The sequence below is a fragment of the Lonchura striata genome, chromosome 4A (genome assembly GCF_050655825.1).
Source record: "Lonchura striata isolate lonStrDom1 chromosome 4A, ASM5065582v1, whole genome shotgun sequence".
NCBI classification, from domain to species: Eukaryota; Metazoa; Chordata; class Aves; order Passeriformes; family Estrildidae; genus Lonchura; species Lonchura striata.
Window position 1 is genome coordinate 1,815,224 of NC_140742.1, and position 19,832 is coordinate 1,835,055.

General features: G+C 39.8%; 1 protein-coding gene across 5 annotated transcripts in view; it reads right to left on the reverse strand.

Annotated features, from left to right (window-relative positions):
• Positions 1 to 19,832, reverse strand: part of DIAPH2 (diaphanous related formin 2) — a 165,256-nt gene that overhangs the window by 121,710 nt on the left and 23,714 nt on the right. For all 5 annotated transcript variants that reach the window (XM_077786471.2, XM_077786470.2, XM_077786469.2 and 2 more), the window contains 13 exons: positions 17,542 to 17,681; positions 17,078 to 17,152; positions 16,927 to 16,996; positions 15,841 to 15,977; positions 14,957 to 15,068; positions 12,521 to 12,631; positions 10,593 to 10,711; positions 9,547 to 9,663; positions 8,882 to 9,000; positions 8,533 to 8,597; positions 7,797 to 7,901; positions 5,555 to 6,187; positions 3,005 to 3,119 (listed from right to left, as the gene is read on the reverse strand). In XM_077786471.2, the coding sequence (XP_077642597.2) occupies positions 3,005 to 3,119; positions 5,555 to 6,187; positions 7,797 to 7,901; positions 8,533 to 8,597; positions 8,882 to 9,000; positions 9,547 to 9,663; positions 10,593 to 10,711; positions 12,521 to 12,631; positions 14,957 to 15,068; positions 15,841 to 15,977; positions 16,927 to 16,996; positions 17,078 to 17,152; positions 17,542 to 17,681 (1,918 nt within the window). The remainder of the gene's footprint in view (positions 1 to 3,004; positions 3,120 to 5,554; positions 6,188 to 7,796; positions 7,902 to 8,532; positions 8,598 to 8,881; positions 9,001 to 9,546; positions 9,664 to 10,592; positions 10,712 to 12,520; positions 12,632 to 14,956; positions 15,069 to 15,840; positions 15,978 to 16,926; positions 16,997 to 17,077; positions 17,153 to 17,541; positions 17,682 to 19,832) is intronic.

A 19,832-nucleotide genomic window follows, 5' to 3' on the forward strand; every position in this document is an offset into this window, starting at 1 on the left:
ATTTTCTAAAAGTACTAATTGCTGCTCCTTGTATTTACAAGTCCCAAATGCAAATTAATGCAAAGAGTTTTCTTTCAAGTTTAATGGTGCACTGACCTATCATATTCTTTATATACATTATACACATTATTTATGTACATATCATATACATTATACATATAAAATCAAAACCTGAACACTTTGTTCATGTTTTATTCAATTGCAGCTTACATACAAGTTTGTCTTTTCTCTTGTCCCTTCCCACTGAAATTCCCATCATGTGAAAAACACAACTCAGCTATTAAGACCTTACTTCAGTTTTGAAAACATATGAAAATGATTGTTGAGTTGTATTTTAAAAGTCTAATTGTAAAGCAACAGAACCCTGATGGAGAAGTTTTCCCTTGAGGCAAGTTGGATGGATAATGAATTCTGTATTGGAACAATCCCAGTAGTTACAGACTATTATGTACTAATTACTACCTTTACAGACCTACTGTACACATAATTAATTTCTTCAGAGCACTACTATCATTCTTGACTGGCAAAATACACAACCTAAATTACAAGAGGCAGAAATTAACATGATCCTTTAGGGAGACGGCATTAACTTGCTTTGCAGTGTTTTACAATTAGACCATCAATCAAGCAGAGAGAAATGATTTGGATAGCAGCAGGCCCAGCACTGAGTATTGTCACAGTCCTGAGTGTGGATGTGTCACAACCTGGCTGCAGTCACAGCACTGCAGCCTTCACCTGCAGCTGGCAGGAGACACTGCAGCATTCAACTCTACATGGATTTAACATCCCATCACTTAAACAGGAGTTTCTGACATCATATTCCAGCAAGCACTGAAGACATGACAGTGCTGCTGGTGCTCTCCCTTCTGCTGGTGGCCAGAGAGAAAATTTCATATCAGCTAAGAGACAAAAGCAAAGTTTGGTAAAAGAGTGCTTGCCATAAAATGACCCCCAACTCCATCAAAAAGCAGTAGCCCAGCTTTCCTGAGATGTGCAACTACACTGGATTAATAATATAATGTAATATGCAAAAATTATTGTTCAACTGCACAATACAATATTCCTCTCCAGAAGCACCAAACCCCTTCAGCTCTGGCTGCATTCCTCTAAAGCAGGCAGCACTCAAAGAGCAAGGCAGCTGACAGCTTAGAGATAGCCAACATTAAGTCATTTTTGGAGTATCCTAAACCAAAATTATGTTACATGAGAAAAATTCCCCAAGTGTTTTTCTCATTGTACCGAAGAATCATGAATAGCATTCAGAGGTTTAATCAAATTTCAGTGCTGCAACTTACAAATCACAAATTTTTAATAAATGTGCACACCACTTTTACTTCAGTTACCATTCCCACTGGCATTCCAAAATCCCACAGAATACAAGACAGTAAACACTAAGTCATCCAAACTGCTTTTGGCAATTGTCAGTTTGCTTCCACTCATCCCTTTGTTTGTTTTACATGCTGACTGTGCTCCTCAGAGAATATCACATGCATTTCTATTTGGCTTTTTATCACACTCCTGGAATGTACCTGGAGACCACCTCATGAAATGGGACTAAAGCAAGAGGGAAATCTGATCACAGATGATGCCTGAAATAAGCATTTGGGACATGATGGAGCTGCTTAAGGTAAAAAGGGAGGAAGAACAGTGAACATTATTCTGTGTTTCCCTTTGCAGATGGCAGCTGCAGGAAAAAAATTGCTTCTGGCATGCAGTTCTTTGGGTCTGTGCTGCAACTAAAGGCCCCACGAGTCTTCTTGACTTCCAGTAAGTTCCCAAGTTTGAAAAAACTTTGAACTCTGACAGACAACTCTGCCTTTCTGCAGGAGTCAGCCAAGTAAGATTTTCATGTCCTGGGTATTGTGCAGCAGCATTTTTAATGTGCATCCTTTGCTATGGCATCTTATCTTCTACAACCATTAACTGAGAACCAAAGAAGGAAAAATATCTGCAAGGCTATCAGTACACAAAGCTATTTGAGAAGTTTCTGTTGTTCCTAGTTTTACAACTGTGCAACTATGTCAACAAGAATTTCTTCTCATTGGAAACTGTCAGCTATGTCAACATTTCAAGAGGGTTTTTTTCAGCACTTTTAATGAAGAAGCTTTTCAGGAATTCTGAAACATTTCTTGAGATTTCTGGTGAAAGAATTCAGCTCAAGGCAGAAGCTTGTCCTTTTCATTAAGAAGGGGCTCATGCCATTCTGTCATCTGCTGCTGGGCATTCCTTCCCTTAAAGGTCTTCCTGTCACACCAAAGCAAGTGACCAACTCCACATCATTTTAACCTCCCTGCAGTGCTAAGAACCAAGAGTCAATCCAACTTGGACATGGAAAAAAAAGTTAAATTACTGCAAAGGATGTTTTTAAAATACTGCATGGAATATCTGAACATTTAGACCAGAAAGTGGTTCCAAGGTGTGCTGCAAAAGAAGAATTCTAATAGTTTAAATTCACTGACTACTGAAAGGAATATGAATCTATCTTATGAAAAACACAGCCATGACCAACTCTTTGAAGAGGTTCCAAAAGGACACAGAAAAAAAAAAAAACCTCAGAAATAATTCAAGGAATCTACTCAAGAAATAGTTCATTACAGTCCTCTGAGAGCCCTTCCTGAGTTAATCTTTTTTAACACTGTGTTAGTAAAAATTGCTGTTCTTATCCCAGAAATTCTCAGCTAGGAATAATAATGCAAATAAACATGATTTTAGGATCAGAATGTAAATTCAATTACAATTTCATTAAAAGAAATCTCACATTAGTCTGCAACATACAGTGAACTTTTAAAAGGTATTATTGCAAAAAGGTTCCTCCCCTCATGCTGTAAAGTGAAGGGGGAGCAATTCTTGTAATAGACTGTTATGCTTAATATATGTTTTAAATCATCTTCCTGCTATAAAACCATCAAATGAATTCCATGGTATTGCACAAAGCATAAAAGAAACTGCCATTACACAGTTTTAAACTTAATAAAGCACAATAAAGAGCAAAGTAGGAATGTACCTTTCATTTGGGTTCCAAAGGTAAGTGCCAATTTTGCAAACAGCTCCGGGTCTTCAAATTTATCTTCTTCAGCTTTTACCCAAAAGCTGTTTTCTCCTATTTCTTGAGGCTCAATCTGAAAGAAAAACAGCATCTCCAGAGTCAATTAGGATTGTTTTCAACAGCCAAGTTAAAATAAATGCTGCAGAAGCTCTGTGAGAATTGGGCTGATAAGTTCAGCCCTGCTCTGGGATGTTCTCTCCCTGCTGCTCCTGCACAAGCACGGTGAGCTGAGCTGCCCTGTGGCCACAAATGGCCTTTATTGCACTCAGCAAGTTCTCCAAACAGAACTAATAGCAGCAGCTGGCTTTCAAATGTTCTAGCTCTCTCTTGATTACTTTCTAGAGAGTTCCCCAACTCTTCAGCACTTCCTTTCCCTGCTACCTGGGAACTGGATGGAACAACTTACCAGGCAATGAACTGGCCACGGGGACCTTGCAGAGACTCAGGATGAGCTCTCTACTGGCTGCACTAAAGGAAGAAAATGCTCTGCAATATAAAAGCTGAAAGACAACTTGACTCTTTGTGTATGACTCAGAACTGCTGTTCTGCTTCCAAAATATGTTCCTCTAACAGCTCTGAACACATTATTACTTATTGTTTATAAGTTTGTTTAAATGCCAGATAATTTCCAAGGGCTATTTAATTTTAAGATGATATGCAGGGAATTTAGCAATACCACCTTTGTCAGCCTCACTCCAATTTCCCTGCAACACCCTGGTCCTCCACCTTTCAGCCCTGCTTTACCAGCAGCTCCAGGGAAGACATTTTAAAAAACTACCTTAATCCAACACTAATGGGGAAGACAGTTACAGCAAAAGGGACTAAATTAAACAGTAAGAATTTTATTTCTCAAATGATGGCTCCTTAAAAGTGATGATCAAACAGACTTTCCACTTTCTCAGTAGGCAGGAGATCTCTGGCACTGTTCCCAGAGCACTTAAGCAAAGCGTCCATCTGCAGCTCCTTCCCATTGTCACAGCCAGTGTTCACAGAGACACTTCAGAAATTATTCCTACAAACTCCCCAGTGGAACTGATCACAATGAAATTGGCTGCAATTACCAACATGTATTATGAAATAAAAGCTTGCTTCTCTCCATGCTTCCAGGACAGCAGTCTATGTCCATGTCCCACAGCTACAAAACCCCTGCAGTGCATCCTGATTTGCCCTTTCTCCCCAAGACACTGCATTCCTCCTCCCACAACGAAGAAGGAAAGTTATCACTTATCCATTTATGTAGATTTTATGAGAATTACAGAAAAAGTAAAGATTTTCAAACTGATTTTAAATTTTATTTAAATTAATATTCTAAAAACATGGCAGGCTGTTTTGTATCATTCTAGTTAAATATATTAAAAGCCTGTTTTTAAACTACAGCCCTCAGATACACTTTCAGATTGTTTGAGCACATCTCCAAATCTTTTGAAATCATTGAAGCATTAATTCTTCTGCCAAAAGAAACTACAAATTGGCATGCCATGCATTTCTACACAGGCTCATCTCAACATTCTGTATTCCTCCTCCAAGACTAGTGGGATTGTTTTGCTGTTTTGTTACCTCAAAACTACTTTTTGACTACTCAGAATTTAGAGGAACCACACAGCATGGAATATATAAATGTCTTTTATATAGACTTGATGATTTGGTGCTTTTGGTTCTTTTTCCTACACCAAACAACAACATATCTGTCTTCTTGTATACCACTAAAAAATTGCCAACCACAATTTTAGAATGCAATGATATAGTCTTGATAACAGCTGCAATTATCTAATACTCCACATAAATTTTCTTATACGGAAGGAGCAGTCACTACACTGATCAAAAAGGCTTTTAAAACAACACAGCCCAGCACACACCTGGATGTTTGTGTAACTTCTCCTGTTAGAGGGACTGGATATATTGAGAGGCCAGGAGTAATTGGGAATTGCTTTAAAGGTTCACTTGCAAATCAGATTGTGCTTGCACTTTACTGCTCAAGTAATGCTTAGATTTTAAGATGGTTTTAAAAATTACATGTGATTAAATGCAATCAAGCTAAGACACTGGAAGCTCATGATGCCCAAACCTTTCCCTTGAGCAGTCCCATGGCTCCTCCCAGTGGCCACGGCCCTGCTCCAGCACATTGCTGATGGAGAACAACCAATAAATATCTGGGATAAATAATCAACAAGTAACATTAAAGCTTGGTATCAGTAATCTCTGAACTCACAGCAACATTAAACGTCACGAATTGAAAAAGCTGAGGTTGGTTTGCTTTGCTAGGTATGGGTGAAAGCTGCTTTAGAGCAGTTTGGAGATAAATGCATATTTAGGTACAACTGGATGCAAAGCTGCTCTTGATGTTCACTGCACCTGGTAGAATGCACTGGAAGTAAGCTGGCTTCTGGGACACCTGGTACAACAAGGAGCTCTGCCAAGGTGAATCTCACCTAAAAACCCATCACACACGGTACCAAGCCCCCGTGTGCAGTGCATGGGGGGAACACCACCCCCATGCTGCTGCCATACCTTTGACCAGTTGATTCTCTTCATGGAGACCTCCAGCTTGTACTTCTTCTTCTCCTTCATCCCGTGTGGCAACGCTGGCACCGCCGGGAAGGGAGCAAAGAGAGCCCCTCCCAGAGGGGGTGGCATGGGGGGACCCCCGAAAGGCGGCGGGGGAGGGATTGCTCCCCCGGGCAGAGGAGGAGGAGGAGGAGGCCCTGCTCCCCCGGGCAGAGGAGGAGGAGGAGGAGGCCCTGCTCCCCCGGGCAGAGGAGGAGGTGGGGGCACGCCGGGCAGAGGAGGGGGCGGTGGGATGGCTCCTCCTGGCAGAGGAGGGGGCGCTGGGGGAAGGGATGCACCAGGTAATGGAGGTGGGGGAGGGATTGCTGCTCCTCCAGGAAGGGGAGGTGGTGGAGGAATTCCTGCTCCTCCAGGAAGGGGAGGTGGTGGAGGAATTCCTGCTCCTCCAGGAAAGGGAGGTGGTGGAGGAATTGCTGCTGCACCAGGTAACGGAGGAGGAGGAGGAATTGTGGCTGCACCAGGGAGAGGAGGAGGAGGAGGGATGGCTCCACCAGGGAGTGAAGGCGCTGGAGATGGTGGGACATTCTCACTTGGGAGGGCTGAAGGTATTCCTGGGACTTCTGTCAGAACTGGACCCTGGAACACAACAGAGGAATTCCTTTCATCAGTGACAGGAGGCAGTTTGACACAAAGCTGAACCAAACAGGATGGTTTTACCCAATTGCATCTCAAGAAAGTGAGAAATGCAACTGTTCCCCTATTTAAATGAGAAACAATAACAATAGATTATACCACGTACCATAAAGCTGCCAACTAAACTGAATAACCTAGCATTTTTATAAAAACAAATTGTTTCAATTTTAAAGAAAATTTAATAGTAGCAGTAACATTTAAGTGAACAGAACAGCATTTTATTTCTCACCAATGCACAAAACATTTATCCCACTTAGGATACCCCAGCAAGCTGGGGCATCAGAGATGAGAACAACCATGCTGAATTTTAACAACACTCATCTGCTGCTGGAAGATTTTCCCCAGCAATCAGTGGAGCAGCTATTGCAGTCTAAGAGGTCACAGGACCAGTTCAGAGCTATTCTGACATCTGGAGGGGTGAAGGGTGTGCAACAACCTGTCCTGCTGTCTTTTGAATCTGTTTGAGGGTGCTTCTTTGGTGAGAAGAAGAGCAATCCATTCTCCAATAACAATTCTAATAAGTTCTTACTAATTTAATTAATAAGGAAGAGAAACAGCAGCGTGTTAAACCATCAGAGGGGTGAGTGCAGCTAAAAATAAGTGTCATCATATTCTGTGGGGAGCATAACTCTAGAAAAGGGAACAGATACCAGAATTACATGGTTAATTAATCAGTGGTCAGCATTACTGTGAATGCCCTGTCATGTCTGGATAATCTGAACTGTGTTAGAATCAATAAAACAGGATTAACAATTAATTGGACTAAAAGGACATTTTTTACTTTGCACAAGGCACATGTGCTTCTTTGGTTCACAAGTTATAATGCAACAATTGCTGGGAACTCATTAAAACAGACTGTCACATTTCAGTGTAACACTGGCTTGTAGGAATTTGTAACAAACATGAAAATTGGCAAGAAGGAGGTAAGAACAGAAGTGTCAGTGTCTCCACCTTCGTGTCCAAATAGGAAGTGAGATCACAGGCTTGAAGACAGCAAAAAAAAAGACAAAAAGGCAACAGGCAGACCTTGCCTAACATTGAAGGAGTACAAAATAAACCAGATTGAGGCAAAAGCACTAAATCATATCTGTTAGTTCCTAAAAGGTATAAATGACCTGTCTAAAACCTAAAGATGGTATTAAAAAATAAAAAAGTCTTATATAAAATGTAAGAGTAAAAAAATATATTTAAAACCAAAAGCCTTTAAAAATAAAACACTTCCAAAACAAAAACTTTCTGCAAAACATACAGAAGCAACAATGTGAAAGCATGAACAAATATCCGTAGGCGAAAAAAATCAGGATTAATGTAAGATTTTTATAGCCTAAGGAGCATTTTTTCTCAATAAAGCAGGTTGAAAATACTACTAGTTGTAAAATGTACCTCCATTAACTACCCATAGTAACTTATGCTGGCTGCAAACCCAATCAATACACCTATAGCAGACATTCCAAGCTCCAGACAAACAAGTTACTCCCAGGCAATTTTTTTTCAACTCCTTCTCAAGAAAATCAGCTCAGCTGTGGAACTTAATGTGATACTTCTTTATTACCTGGGTCCGGAGCTGTTTGACTTCTGTCTCGAGTTCTTTGATTTTCTCCTCTCGTTTCTGCAGCTCTGCTTGTGCCTCTTGTCGAGCTGTGAACTCTTCATCAAACTGTGGGGATTTAACCAGCACAGGACAGTTTGTGCAGTTATGGCCACACCAGAGCTTACATTGGCAGGAATTTTTTGAACAGTATCAGAGCTGGAGCAATTGATGCACTTTAAACTTTTTTAGCAGAATTTTTTTAACATGTTCACTTTTGGTGCCACAATTTCTTCCATCAACAAGGCAATGACAGAGAACCACCCAGATCCAGCTCTTCAGTGCAGGTTTTTCCCTCCCAGAGAACAATGCAGACTTCTCAAACCAAACTCAAGTATACATCTATTGCAGCAAGCTTAAATTCATTAAAAATTAAATCTGCAATCATCACGTTCAAGAACATGCTCTGTTATTTGGCCTGCAAATGCCTAATGGACCAGACCAGCAAAAAATACCAAAATTTGGAATTATTTCAATACACACCTCCATGACACATGAACTTCAGTACTACTGCAGCTAATATAGCACATTCGCTCATTTTTTTAAGCTTATACCTGCACTTAAGTTATTTAATTATGACTAATTCAGGACAGAGAGCAACAAATGGAATTGTGAGAGCCACTGTTTCTCAGTTTCAGCTGGGAAACAAGCTGACTGTGCTCCTGTCAGGAATCTGTTCCACACCATGAGCAGGACTTACCTTCCTGGAAAATTCTGCTGCTTTCTTTTCACTCTCTTCTACTTTAGCTTTGTCCACACAGGCATCTAGAATTTAAATAAAATACCACACACCAGTGAAGCCAAGCATATCACAGCTCTGAGGTGCTTCCAACCATCATTACCCTGTGAGCCCATGGCACAAAAGAAACAGGCACATTATTTTTTGATTCTGTCTCATTTCATTAAAGGCTACACAGCACTTGGTCTGGCACTCCACACCTGTAGCTTACATGCATATTTCCAGAACACTGACAAAATTCTCAGTCAGTGTAAGGCTAGACAGAAGAACACAAAGAAAAACACAGTAAAGCTGCTTAAACAGTACTAACCAACAAGATGTGTAAAATTGATGTCCATCCTTCCTCTGTATTTAAAATCTGGGTCCATGCCACTGCAGTGCAGCACTATCTGTGACACACATTCTTCTATGATCTTGTAATACTGAGGTCTAGAACAGGAAACATTTACAAGGCATCAAGAACATGAACAAGCCTTTATGCAGCTGGGGAAGGGGGACAACTAACCCCTAATTCTGAATTCTACACCTGCCAGAAAAAGTATCAAGTTCAAACTCTTATTTGTAAATATTTTGGATATGGTGCCTCAACCTTGCTATGACACCATGCTGCATATTAAGAGTTTACACTGGAAAGAGCAGATCCAAGGCATGTGGGAGTATTTTCAATTATCACTTGTACAGCTTCCATGTTCTCTGAAGCAATAAAGGTATCAAACTTCAAACTTGAATAAAGAAAAAGTGCCCAATGAGTCAAGAGGATTTTGGGATGAGGGTGTTAGACCAAGCTTCAGGTCTTTGAAATAAACACGATTATATTTACCAAGATCTTTTTAGCACTAATATGGAGTGAAAGATAAATAAAACACCAGTCTCAGAGTGACTTTTTAGGCATGAGCTACTCAGTTTACCAGGGTCTTCATTTCTATTCTTGCCTCTACTCCCCCCAAAAGATCCAGCCTGGGAGCTGGCACTCACCGGACATAGTAATCATTCCTGATCAGGAGGAAATGTTGGAGAATTGACAAGAAGTAATTTTCAGAAGAAGTATCTTTCACCATATTGTACAGCAGATGAAATACTTCGCTCACATCAGTGCAAACATTGTTAAGAAAATAACAGTACTTAAAAAACCACAAAGTTAAAAAAAACAGAAGCCCAAAAAGACCCACTGCAGCACAGAACAGCCACCCCACCCAAACACAGCTCCCCAGACATCTCCCATATTGTTCTAGTAAAACCCTCCACACTTTGAGCTCCTATTCTAAGCAGTAAATATTATTTTTCTACTAAGATTGTGCACGGAATTCCTGTGCTCTGTTTATCAATTAGGGTATGTTTCATTAGCAATCAGAACAATCATAGTATAGACTTTGTGCTTTAGAACCCTGTAGCAATATTTCACACAAAGCTTTGTTTCCACCCTGAGCTCAGCCAGGCTGTTTGCAAACACAAACTGGTCAGTCTTTTCCATTTCCTACAGATGACCCTTACTTGCAATTACCTGTTCTGCAAAACAACATTTCAGGGGATTTTATAGTCCTCCCACTGATTGCTTCCACCTCCCTCTGCTTCCTCCTAAAACCTGCAAGCAGCTCTTCTGAACTTAGGTAACCTGGAATTTCCTGCTCCTCACTGCTAGAAAAGGCACACATCTGTAGTGCTTCAGAACCTACAAGAAATGTTGTTCCTTTTATTATCAAAACTCATTTTTCTTCAAAGTTATGATCTTCCACGGGTATAATTTTATCTCTTCATGTATTATGAGACAGAGTTTAGCTTAATAAATGTTATTTATGAAGAATTAATTCAGTTCCCAATGACTTACATTTGACATGCAAATTTAAGCACTAATTATCCAAATATTTTCCAACAAAAAAAAGCAACTGGAGAGAAATCTGCTTGACAAAGCCCCTGGTAAGACACACAACTGAGACAAATAACCTGCACATAGAGCACTGTAATTTCCATTTAATAAAGTTCTGAAGCGACACAAGTTATAACAGCGTTTCCTTAAAGGATATTCCATTTCAGCTTTGATATCATTGAGACGATGTGACAGTTCAAAGTGGTCTTCATCTTTGTTCTCATCAAACACCCTCAGCTGAATATCAAGCTCGTCATTTTCCTTTTCTTTCAAGGCCTGTTTTTCAAGGTAGAGTATATCTTAATTTTTCCTTTTTAAAGCAAGAATTCCCCCACTTGAAGGACCGCATCATGATGAAATATAAGAAATTAACCTTTAGAACAGCAACAAGTTTTAACCCAGTGCCTGGGCTTTATTATCATGATTCAACTGAGAAAAACTAAGGCAAAATACCAGCTCACAGAGCAGATATGGGCTACAGAACAAACCAGACTTCCAGCTGAATCCATTTCTCTTAGTGGGACATAGCAGTTCCTGCTTTTTAATGTCAGAATTCCATTTTAAAAAACAGAATAGGTATAGTTCAAAACAATAATTGACATGAGCTTAAGAAGCTAGAAGAAGTGTAAAGAAGACTTGCTTACAATTTCTGTTCCTCAGTTAACCTAGACCATGGCACTAAAGCATCCACAGTACAAGGAGAAATACAGAGAAAAAAAACCACACAAGTTAGAATTTGGAGCAGAGGAAAACGTGCTTTTAAGAAACACAAGGACTTGTCCTAATTCCCAGAAGAACCGAGTTCAGCTTCCTACCAGGAAAAGCACATGAAAAAAGTTCCTTCCCATGCAATGATGGGAGAGCACTCCATGATTGAAATGGAAGCTGGATTTGTCAGGGTGCAGCCACGTGTGCTCCCCAGCACAGGAGCAGCTTGTGCCAATTCCAGTGCTTGGAAAGCAGAGCAGGAAGCTCTGGAGCTGAACAGATTAAGAGCCAGAGCTCTGGATCCCCCTCCTGACTCTTTTCCAACACATTAGCTGTTCAACATTCTTAAAATAGACTGTTATCACCAAATATTAATTGCTTTTCCACTCAGATCTCTATGGCAGATGTTGGTACACTCTCCCAAGTTTTCTATCATATCATGATTTGTTACAATTCAGTTTCTTTGCTACCTAATCCACCCCCAATTCCTAAAGTGTTTAAGCATTTATTGATTTTATAAAATACATTTCAATGGATTAAAAAATAAAACCAAAAAAACTTGTGTTCTTGAGGCTTTTAGATGATCCCCAGCAAATAAAGCCAGTAGATCAAATTAATATATCTACATGATACAAGCCCTACAATATCCCTAAGAAAAAGTAACATCACACATCATAGAGTGTCTCAAGGCTGAATGAGCCAAAAATTGAAATTTTTGTTCCTGACAAATTGACAATTTGAAACTTCACATCTTAAAAGTCACAGCAGAATAAATTCCATTTCAGACAAATATAAGCAAGTACTCTTAATTTCTCTCATCTTTAGTAAGAAAGTGATGAGTATCTTAAATACACCTATTTTTGATGTAAGCATCAGAATGGTTTCTTGGCTAAGAGCTACAAATCTCTCCCCAAGTCAGAAATATTCCTGTCTGTACAGCTGCATGAAGACAGACATGCAGTCTCAGAATGAATTTCTGATTTGATTTTTCCTTAAAATGTCCCAATGCATTCTCAGCAAGCAGATTAAAGAAAAAAAGATTTCACAGTAAACAACAGGAACAGCATATACAAAGAAAGTTAATCCAAGATTGGTTCCACAGCCAGATTCACATTCACTGCATGTGCTTTGAGCTCATTATGCAGACTCTGGCTACCCTCATCTAATTTCTAATATATTGACTTGTTTCAACTACTACTCTGGTTTATACAGCTCATGAAAACCTGAATTTTCTCTGCAGGCTGAAAGCAGATTTGGATTGATAATCTGACTCCTCTGCAGCCCCAATCCTTCCCATCTGCTGTCCTGGTTAAACAGTTTGGTTATCTTCAACATTCACAGAGGAGAGTGATCAGCTCCTGGACACAAATGACTTACAGGCAATATTTTCTTCAGGCCACAACGTAAAAACTCATTTCTCAAGTGTATCCTGAAATCAAGATCTTCAGGAGATGTAACAAGGGCGTTGATGAGCTGCATACATGCTACCTGTAACCAGAAACACAGAATGGAAATCAATACTTCCAGCCACTGTTACAGCTGAACTATAAAACCAAAGAAATGGAAACGATTTATTATGCAGCACACATGCAACACTCAGGTTTATTTTAGCAACATTAAATACTGCTCTGTTTCCATATCAGGATGCTTCCACTGTATGAAATGAGAACCATATGAATGATCATCACAGAATAATAGCATGGATGGTTTGAGCTGGATGGGACCTCAAAGCCCATCCAGTGCCACCCCTGCCATGGCAGGGACACCTTCTCCTGTTCCCAGGTGCTCCCAGCCCTGCCCAGCCTGGACCAGGACCCAGGAGCAGCCCCAGCTTCTCTGGGCACCTGTGCCAGGGCCTGCCCACCCTAAAATCAGGCACTAGTTATTTCCAAACTAAAGCTGCCCATTGTACCTCCTTCTCTTTCTCCTCAACATTCACAATTTGAAAACAAACTGTTTCTACAATAACTAAAAGCTTAAAAAAACCCACATCAGAACCACCCAATAAACACCTATACCCAAATTAGTCACATCACCAGGTGTTTTTTCCATTCCTGCAGAGCACTTGTGCAAAATGCCTGGTCTCAGGATAGTGGCTAATGCTTTAATTGAACAGCTGTGCACTTTAATTGATTTATTTGAAAACAGGTAGACAACAGCATAACGCCAAAAGTGCTGATCCACTTTAAAAGACTAAAATGGGACTCAAGGGAAATACCAAGTTTGGTAAAAGATGTTAAGTGCAAATAGAAGTAGCTTTAGAGTAGGGAAAAAAAAATCAGTAGCTGCAGTGGAAAAAAAATCAGATAAAAAGCACCTTCCTGTTTTAATTACATTCACTATTTAGCTTTAATAGAACACCTTATGGAGTCTCAAATTTCTATTAAAACACCCTTTCAAAGGCACTCTCTTGATAGAGCTGCATCTTCAGATAATGCAGTATCATCGTGCTTGCTTGAATGATTCTTGTTATTTTACTACTATGACATGACTTAACAAGCCAAAGCACATGTCCAATCTGAAATTAATAGAGAGAAGAGGTGCCATCTGCTCCCACTGCTTCTGCCAGAGAGACTCTGCCTTAATGGCTTGTGCTAATACATTCCCAGCAAAGAAGGATTTTGTCAGAAACAAGGTAATGAGTCTTGCAATTGTGCCTTCTCTGAGGTACCAGTGAGCCTTGGGAGGGGGAGGCTGGCAGGAATAGGGGGTGGTGGCTGTTGTCTGCCTTAAATCAACAAGGTCATGGAGTGGGAGACAACTCCAGAATGAATTCTTCAGTGATATTAAGATTAGAATGTCATTTATAGAAACTTGTTGGCCATCATTAGCTCATCAGCTCTGAAACAAGAGGTGCTGATGGTAAACAAAGCATTAAGGCAGCTACAGCTGATGTGTACTTGAGCCAAGACTGGAAAAAGGCATCCCAAGGATACCTGCCCTGCCTGTATTTTTCTATATTTTTCAGCCAAGGTAGCTGAAAAATAAATTTTAGTACAAAATATGTACAACTACTGTGTAATGAGAAGGTCATAAGTCAAAGTCATCCCTTATTAGGATATTCAGCCACTTGGCCTCTATGCAAAAATGGCAGTACCAAAAAAACCCAACCAATCCCAACTAAAAAAAAGCTTGTATCTTAACACCAACCAAAACTCTGGTGCCCACAGAGCATAAAAACTTTTATCCATGGACACATAAGCAGCAATGAACATGATCTAAGTCATGAAGGTAAAAACCACTGCCACAGAATATTTTATTATTTTATAGAAATAATTTTGAAAGCTCACTAGGTTACTCTCAGAGAGGCACTAGTGGCTGGTAAAAGGCACATGTTGAACACACACAGTGTGACAAAATTACCAATAATATCCTGCTGCACTTCACTCATCCTAAAAGGAACCCTGCCAAAAATGGGCACACCCCATGCTACACCTGCCATAATTAGCATATATCTGAATATTTAAGAGGCCACAGGTACTGCTGCCTAAAGTACCAGCACTAGGACTAGATGTATTACCTGAACATTACACCTGGAATCCAAGGAAAGAAATATCACTAACTGCTCTCTTTATTAGGAGATTTCTTAATCCTATTTTTGGGACAAGAAGTGATCTCCTTGGCCTCCCACCACTAACAAGTAGAAAATCTAGCACCACTAGGCCACTGGGATTTATTTCTCCTCTCTTACTTTTTATTTTCCTCTTTTACTGACCATTGGATTGACAGCACTAAAAGATGTGTGTGAATTAAAGATCACCAAGCCATACAGTGTTTCAGCCCTTCAGCTGAAGCACACAAAGACAAACTCACCTGCAGCTGGATGAACTCGTGGTTCTCCAGCCCTTCCACAATCTGGGAGAAACGTTCCTCCCTGCTGTGCCTCTCAGCAGCTGTGGTTATAGCACCTAAAAGCTTGTCCAGGCTACGAGAAAGACAAAATGTCAAGAGAGTACAGCACAGCCAACTTGCTGATTTTAAACATACTCACACAACTCAAGTCTTAGAGCACTGACAGAGTTTAAATGCATTTATCTACAGAGAGTTGAAAACAATCCAAGAACCAAGTGTTATAAATGTCTACAAGATTAATGTTGAAATAAGAAAAAAGGGGTGACTAAATCTCTATATTGTTTTTTCAGCAATGGAACAACCAATGAGGGCTAAAAATCTCTCCCTTTACAAGACTGTGCACTTGATAACAGTTGACATGTTTAACATCTAGAAATTCTAAAAAACTGTCCTTTCAGAAATCAGAATGTTTTAATCTATTTATTGCAGAGAAGACATGAAGTTTGCCAATTTTAACCTTCACTACATAAACACAGTGGTGAATTTACAGGAAATACATGCCAAGTGATCATCTTAGTTTTAAAAATCTCATGGGCAAGTGCTAAATAACTCTGAGTTGAACTGCTCCAAAGCCCAGCTGCAAGTGTAAACTCCTGGTTCCTGTGGTAGAGAGGCGATTTGTCCTTTCACACCTTCCACTTCAGCCACAGTGTGTAGATCTCTGCTCATTTGCTTTTCTCTGATTTAATACTGAATTAAGGCATCAAAACAGGTGAAGTATCTTTAATTTTAAACCACATTATTAACGACTTAACAGTTTACCTTTGTTTCACTGACAACTTTTCTCACCTGTGTGCAAATTAACAACTCACAAGCACAAATAAAAGCTTCAGTATCTCACTCACATGTTTTCCTCTCCAATAATGCAGATAGCAGAAAGGATTTTCACTGTCTCAGTCATCATGTGTGGTTGCTTTGGATCAATTGCTCTTGACAACAGCAAGAGGCTCCTTTCATCTCCTAGAATCCTTTGCAAACCGTACTGGGAAAAACAAAAAGCTCACAGTGAAAAGCTTGTGCTTGCCTTGGGAACTCATCACCAACATAAGATCCTGGGGGTTCTCCCAAACCCTCCATCCCAGAGGGGATTGGCAGCCCTCACCCCACCAAATCCCCACAAATCCCCTGGCCATCACTGCCTGGGGAAACAGGTCAGGACCCCAGTCTTGCACTGGAGGCTTTCTCCTGATAGACAGAGATTCAGCTCCTCAGGAGGACACCAGGACCTTGCAAAATCAGTACCCACCAAAAGGCAAGCCAGGTTTTATTTTCTGTCTATAAATGAAAAATCTGCTTTTTTTCCACTTCATTGGACAAGCTCTTCTGTGAGATTTTTCTAAACTGTGCAGAAGTTAATCACAAGTAACTTATATGCAGTTTTATTTGCTGAGGAGGATAGATAAGACTTCAGATTTTGCTATGAATAAAGCAACATTACAAGTTTCACATAACAGCTTCTAGAAGGTACTCATAGTCTGTAAACCTGAGAAAACTGTGTTAGAAACAAATCAGATCCAACTTAACCTAACCCTTTACCCATGACTTATTAACTTAAAAACTAAAAAGACATCAAATGCTACTCAATTTATATCAGGTGAAAAATACATTATATTACAATCCTGAATTGAAATCTGAATTTGGAAAACTATTTTTTTCAATTTCCAAGTAATTAATTTCCAAATTCACCTTAAATTTATACTATCATCCTCTCAACATTTTACTTTCAAAAATCATAAATATTTAAAAAAACTAAGAAAAAATGCAGAAAGGTTCAGGAAGGAGACTCTCAACAGAAGTTACACTAAGTTTAAGATCTGCATTTCCAAAGAGTTAAACACTGGATATATGAGGTTTCCTTCCCTCTCCAACATATACATGTTGAACTCAAAACCAAACATGACAGAAGTCTGTGAATTTAAAATAATACTTACTTTATTGTTCATAAATGCTTTGAGGCACTGGATAAGTTTATGCTGATTCTTCTTATCAATACTTTCTTGCCTTGAAAGGAAAGAGGAAAATCACATAAGGAAAAGCTTCACAACCTCCCCATCCCTCCCTTTAAATGATCCAGGTCCTTACTGTTTCTTGTCCAGAAGCTTTTCCAATGCATCCAACAGAAGCCCAAGACCTTCATGTCCAAAATTATTAACCCAGCTGGAAAAAAAACCCAAAGAAAAGAAGAAAAACGCTTTTAATTATTTCTCAATCAAATGCAGAACTTGCAAAGCTATTTCTCCATTACTGTTTGTGCATCCCTTCACAGGCTCCACTTTTGGTCTCACTTCCCAAAAGATCTGACCAGCCACGAAGGCAAACAGTTCCACCAAGTACAAATTGCTGAAAGCCACAGTGAAAGGTGAGGAGATATTGCAGAGAGCTGCAAACATTTCACTTATCCTGATCCAGGGTGCTGAGAACACTGCTCTCCTGTCAACAAGCATTAGCCTAATTACCCTGGTTTCAAAAAAAACCCCAAAGCCCACAACTCTCCTGCTTAGCAAAAACAGCATGATGAAAACCACTGCAGAAATTGCTCTGCTTACCTGACTGGGTTGCTGGTTAGAGACACTCTCAAGGACTCCAGGCAATTAAGAAGTTTTTCATCTGAAATTCCAGAGCGCAGTTCATGGATATATTCTTGTGAGGACAGGGTACATTCGTGCTTGCTGTTTTTTAGTCCCCCCTATCACAGAAGGCAGAATGCTGCTGAGTGTTCAGTGATTAACAGTGTTTAGAGGATAAAACAGAAGACTAGTATTTCCATATGAATTTCCAAATCATAGCACAAGTATTCAAGGCAGCTGACTTGATTCGGATTGATAATTGACTTTTGGTTTTAAATTACAAGGATAATTATTTTGCTGGAATCTTTTTCACTTCTTCGAGTAAAAGTCCATGTACTACAAATGGAATATTAAAATTTAATTCCATCATTCAGCTGCATTAACATATTTAATGAGTGTATTGTACATCAGAACACTGTATTGGAAATAATCATAAAGAGAGACATACAAAAAACCCAGCTGATGAAACTTCCTGAGACAATTTTTTGCTATACCATAGTTCATGTTTGACCCCTAATAAGAGATGTCAAGAGGATCTTGTTTGCTGTAAAAAAAAAAACATACAGGAGATTTGGCAGAATTCCCTCCTGCTGCAGTGCCACTACAGAAGAAAAACTACTTACAGAGTATTTCACTATTAAATACTTGAATGTGAGTTTTTAGAGCTATAGTATTCAAACTCTTGAACAAGACAAAACATTTTTCCAAAAGGTGCAACTAATCTTTTGTACAGCTCTGACAAGTTGCAGCAGGCTTATCTCAGAAGAGTGGTTTTGATTCATTTGCAGCTCCTAAAGCCCCTTAGCTCTCAAGGGCCTGTTGAAGAGAACCTGATAAAGATGTCAGGGTGTAAAGGCAGTATCAAGTGCCTGTCCTAAAAGAGGATTTATATGCAATTGGTTTTAATTGTATCACTCCCACCAAAAATATTCCAATTGTCTCTTTTTTGCACAGCTCCACTTCTTATGAAGCTTCTGGTTTGCTCTCTTCAAATTCTTACCATTCATTTTCCAAAAATACACTAAGTATGGCTGATGACAAAATACCTTGGTTAAATTAAGTTAATGACTTTGACCTAGCCAGATTGAAGCACAAACCAGAGCCGAGTTCACAATATACTTTCAGATTCAGAACAAAACCAGGACAGACTGTGACTGCAGTGAGACAACAGGATCCTCTGCCCTGTGTCAGCTTTGGAAATGTTCCTTGCTGACATGAAAAGCACCTTCAGCTGGGCATCACATGAAAGGAGCAAGGCAAAGATGAGTAAGAAGGATATAAAGGGACTAGAATCAGTCACCATCAAACAGCCTAAACAAAGAGATGCTCTTCCACTGGAAGAAAAAGGAATAAATGTATGGGGTTATATTTATAGGAGTAGGAGCTGATGGTAAATCAGATTAATACATCAAAAATCAGAAAAATTCAGAAAAATTATCCCTCTGAAGGACCATAAGGTAAAGAACTAGGAAAAAAAAACAGCTATATCCTACCCATTGGATGGATGGGAATTAGAAAAGATTTTATGTGTAAGTAATGCACATCACCTACACAGTATAGATCTAAATGGGCACAAATTTTGTCATTTCAGCCATTCCCCAAATGGCAAAAGAAGAGAACAGAAATGCTGCTGAGAGCCACAAAGTGTACAGAGATGAGACAATGGCAGCTTCAGTCAATGCCACTGCCTTAAGCTAGACCCTGAACAGCACTCCAGAATGCAAGGCAGTGGTTTCTCCCAAGAGATGAATTTGTGCTTCCACTGCAGTCTGCTGCAAGCTCCACAGGAGACTCCACTTCAGACTGGGGCAATCTGAAGCCTTTGCTATTCTTTGCTTCATATTTAAACCAAGGTGGGATCTTGCTGCCTCCTCTTTCTGTGCTATCCAAGCCATTGGTGAAGCACCTCTGCTCTGCCTAGTCCCTGATTTTCAGAAGACTCATGACTCCCTCAAAAATAGATCAGCAGAAGAACTGGCAGGGTGCTCTGCTAAGGCTCCTTCCCATGGCTTGCAGGACAGGCACATTTCTTCACTCGTTCTTTGAAAAAGCACCTTTATCTGCACAGCAATAAGGAACCAAGTCGTCTTCCTTATTTTCCTCCCTCTTCAAAATGGATGGTCACTCAAGGCAGCTCATAAAAATTCATTCTTGAAATCTTTCAGAGAATTTTCAGCTTACCAGGATTACTTTCTGCTATTCCCTGCAATCAATGTCGCAGTCTCAATCCACTCTCACCTCTAATGCTGATCCAGGTGCTACCTTTTATT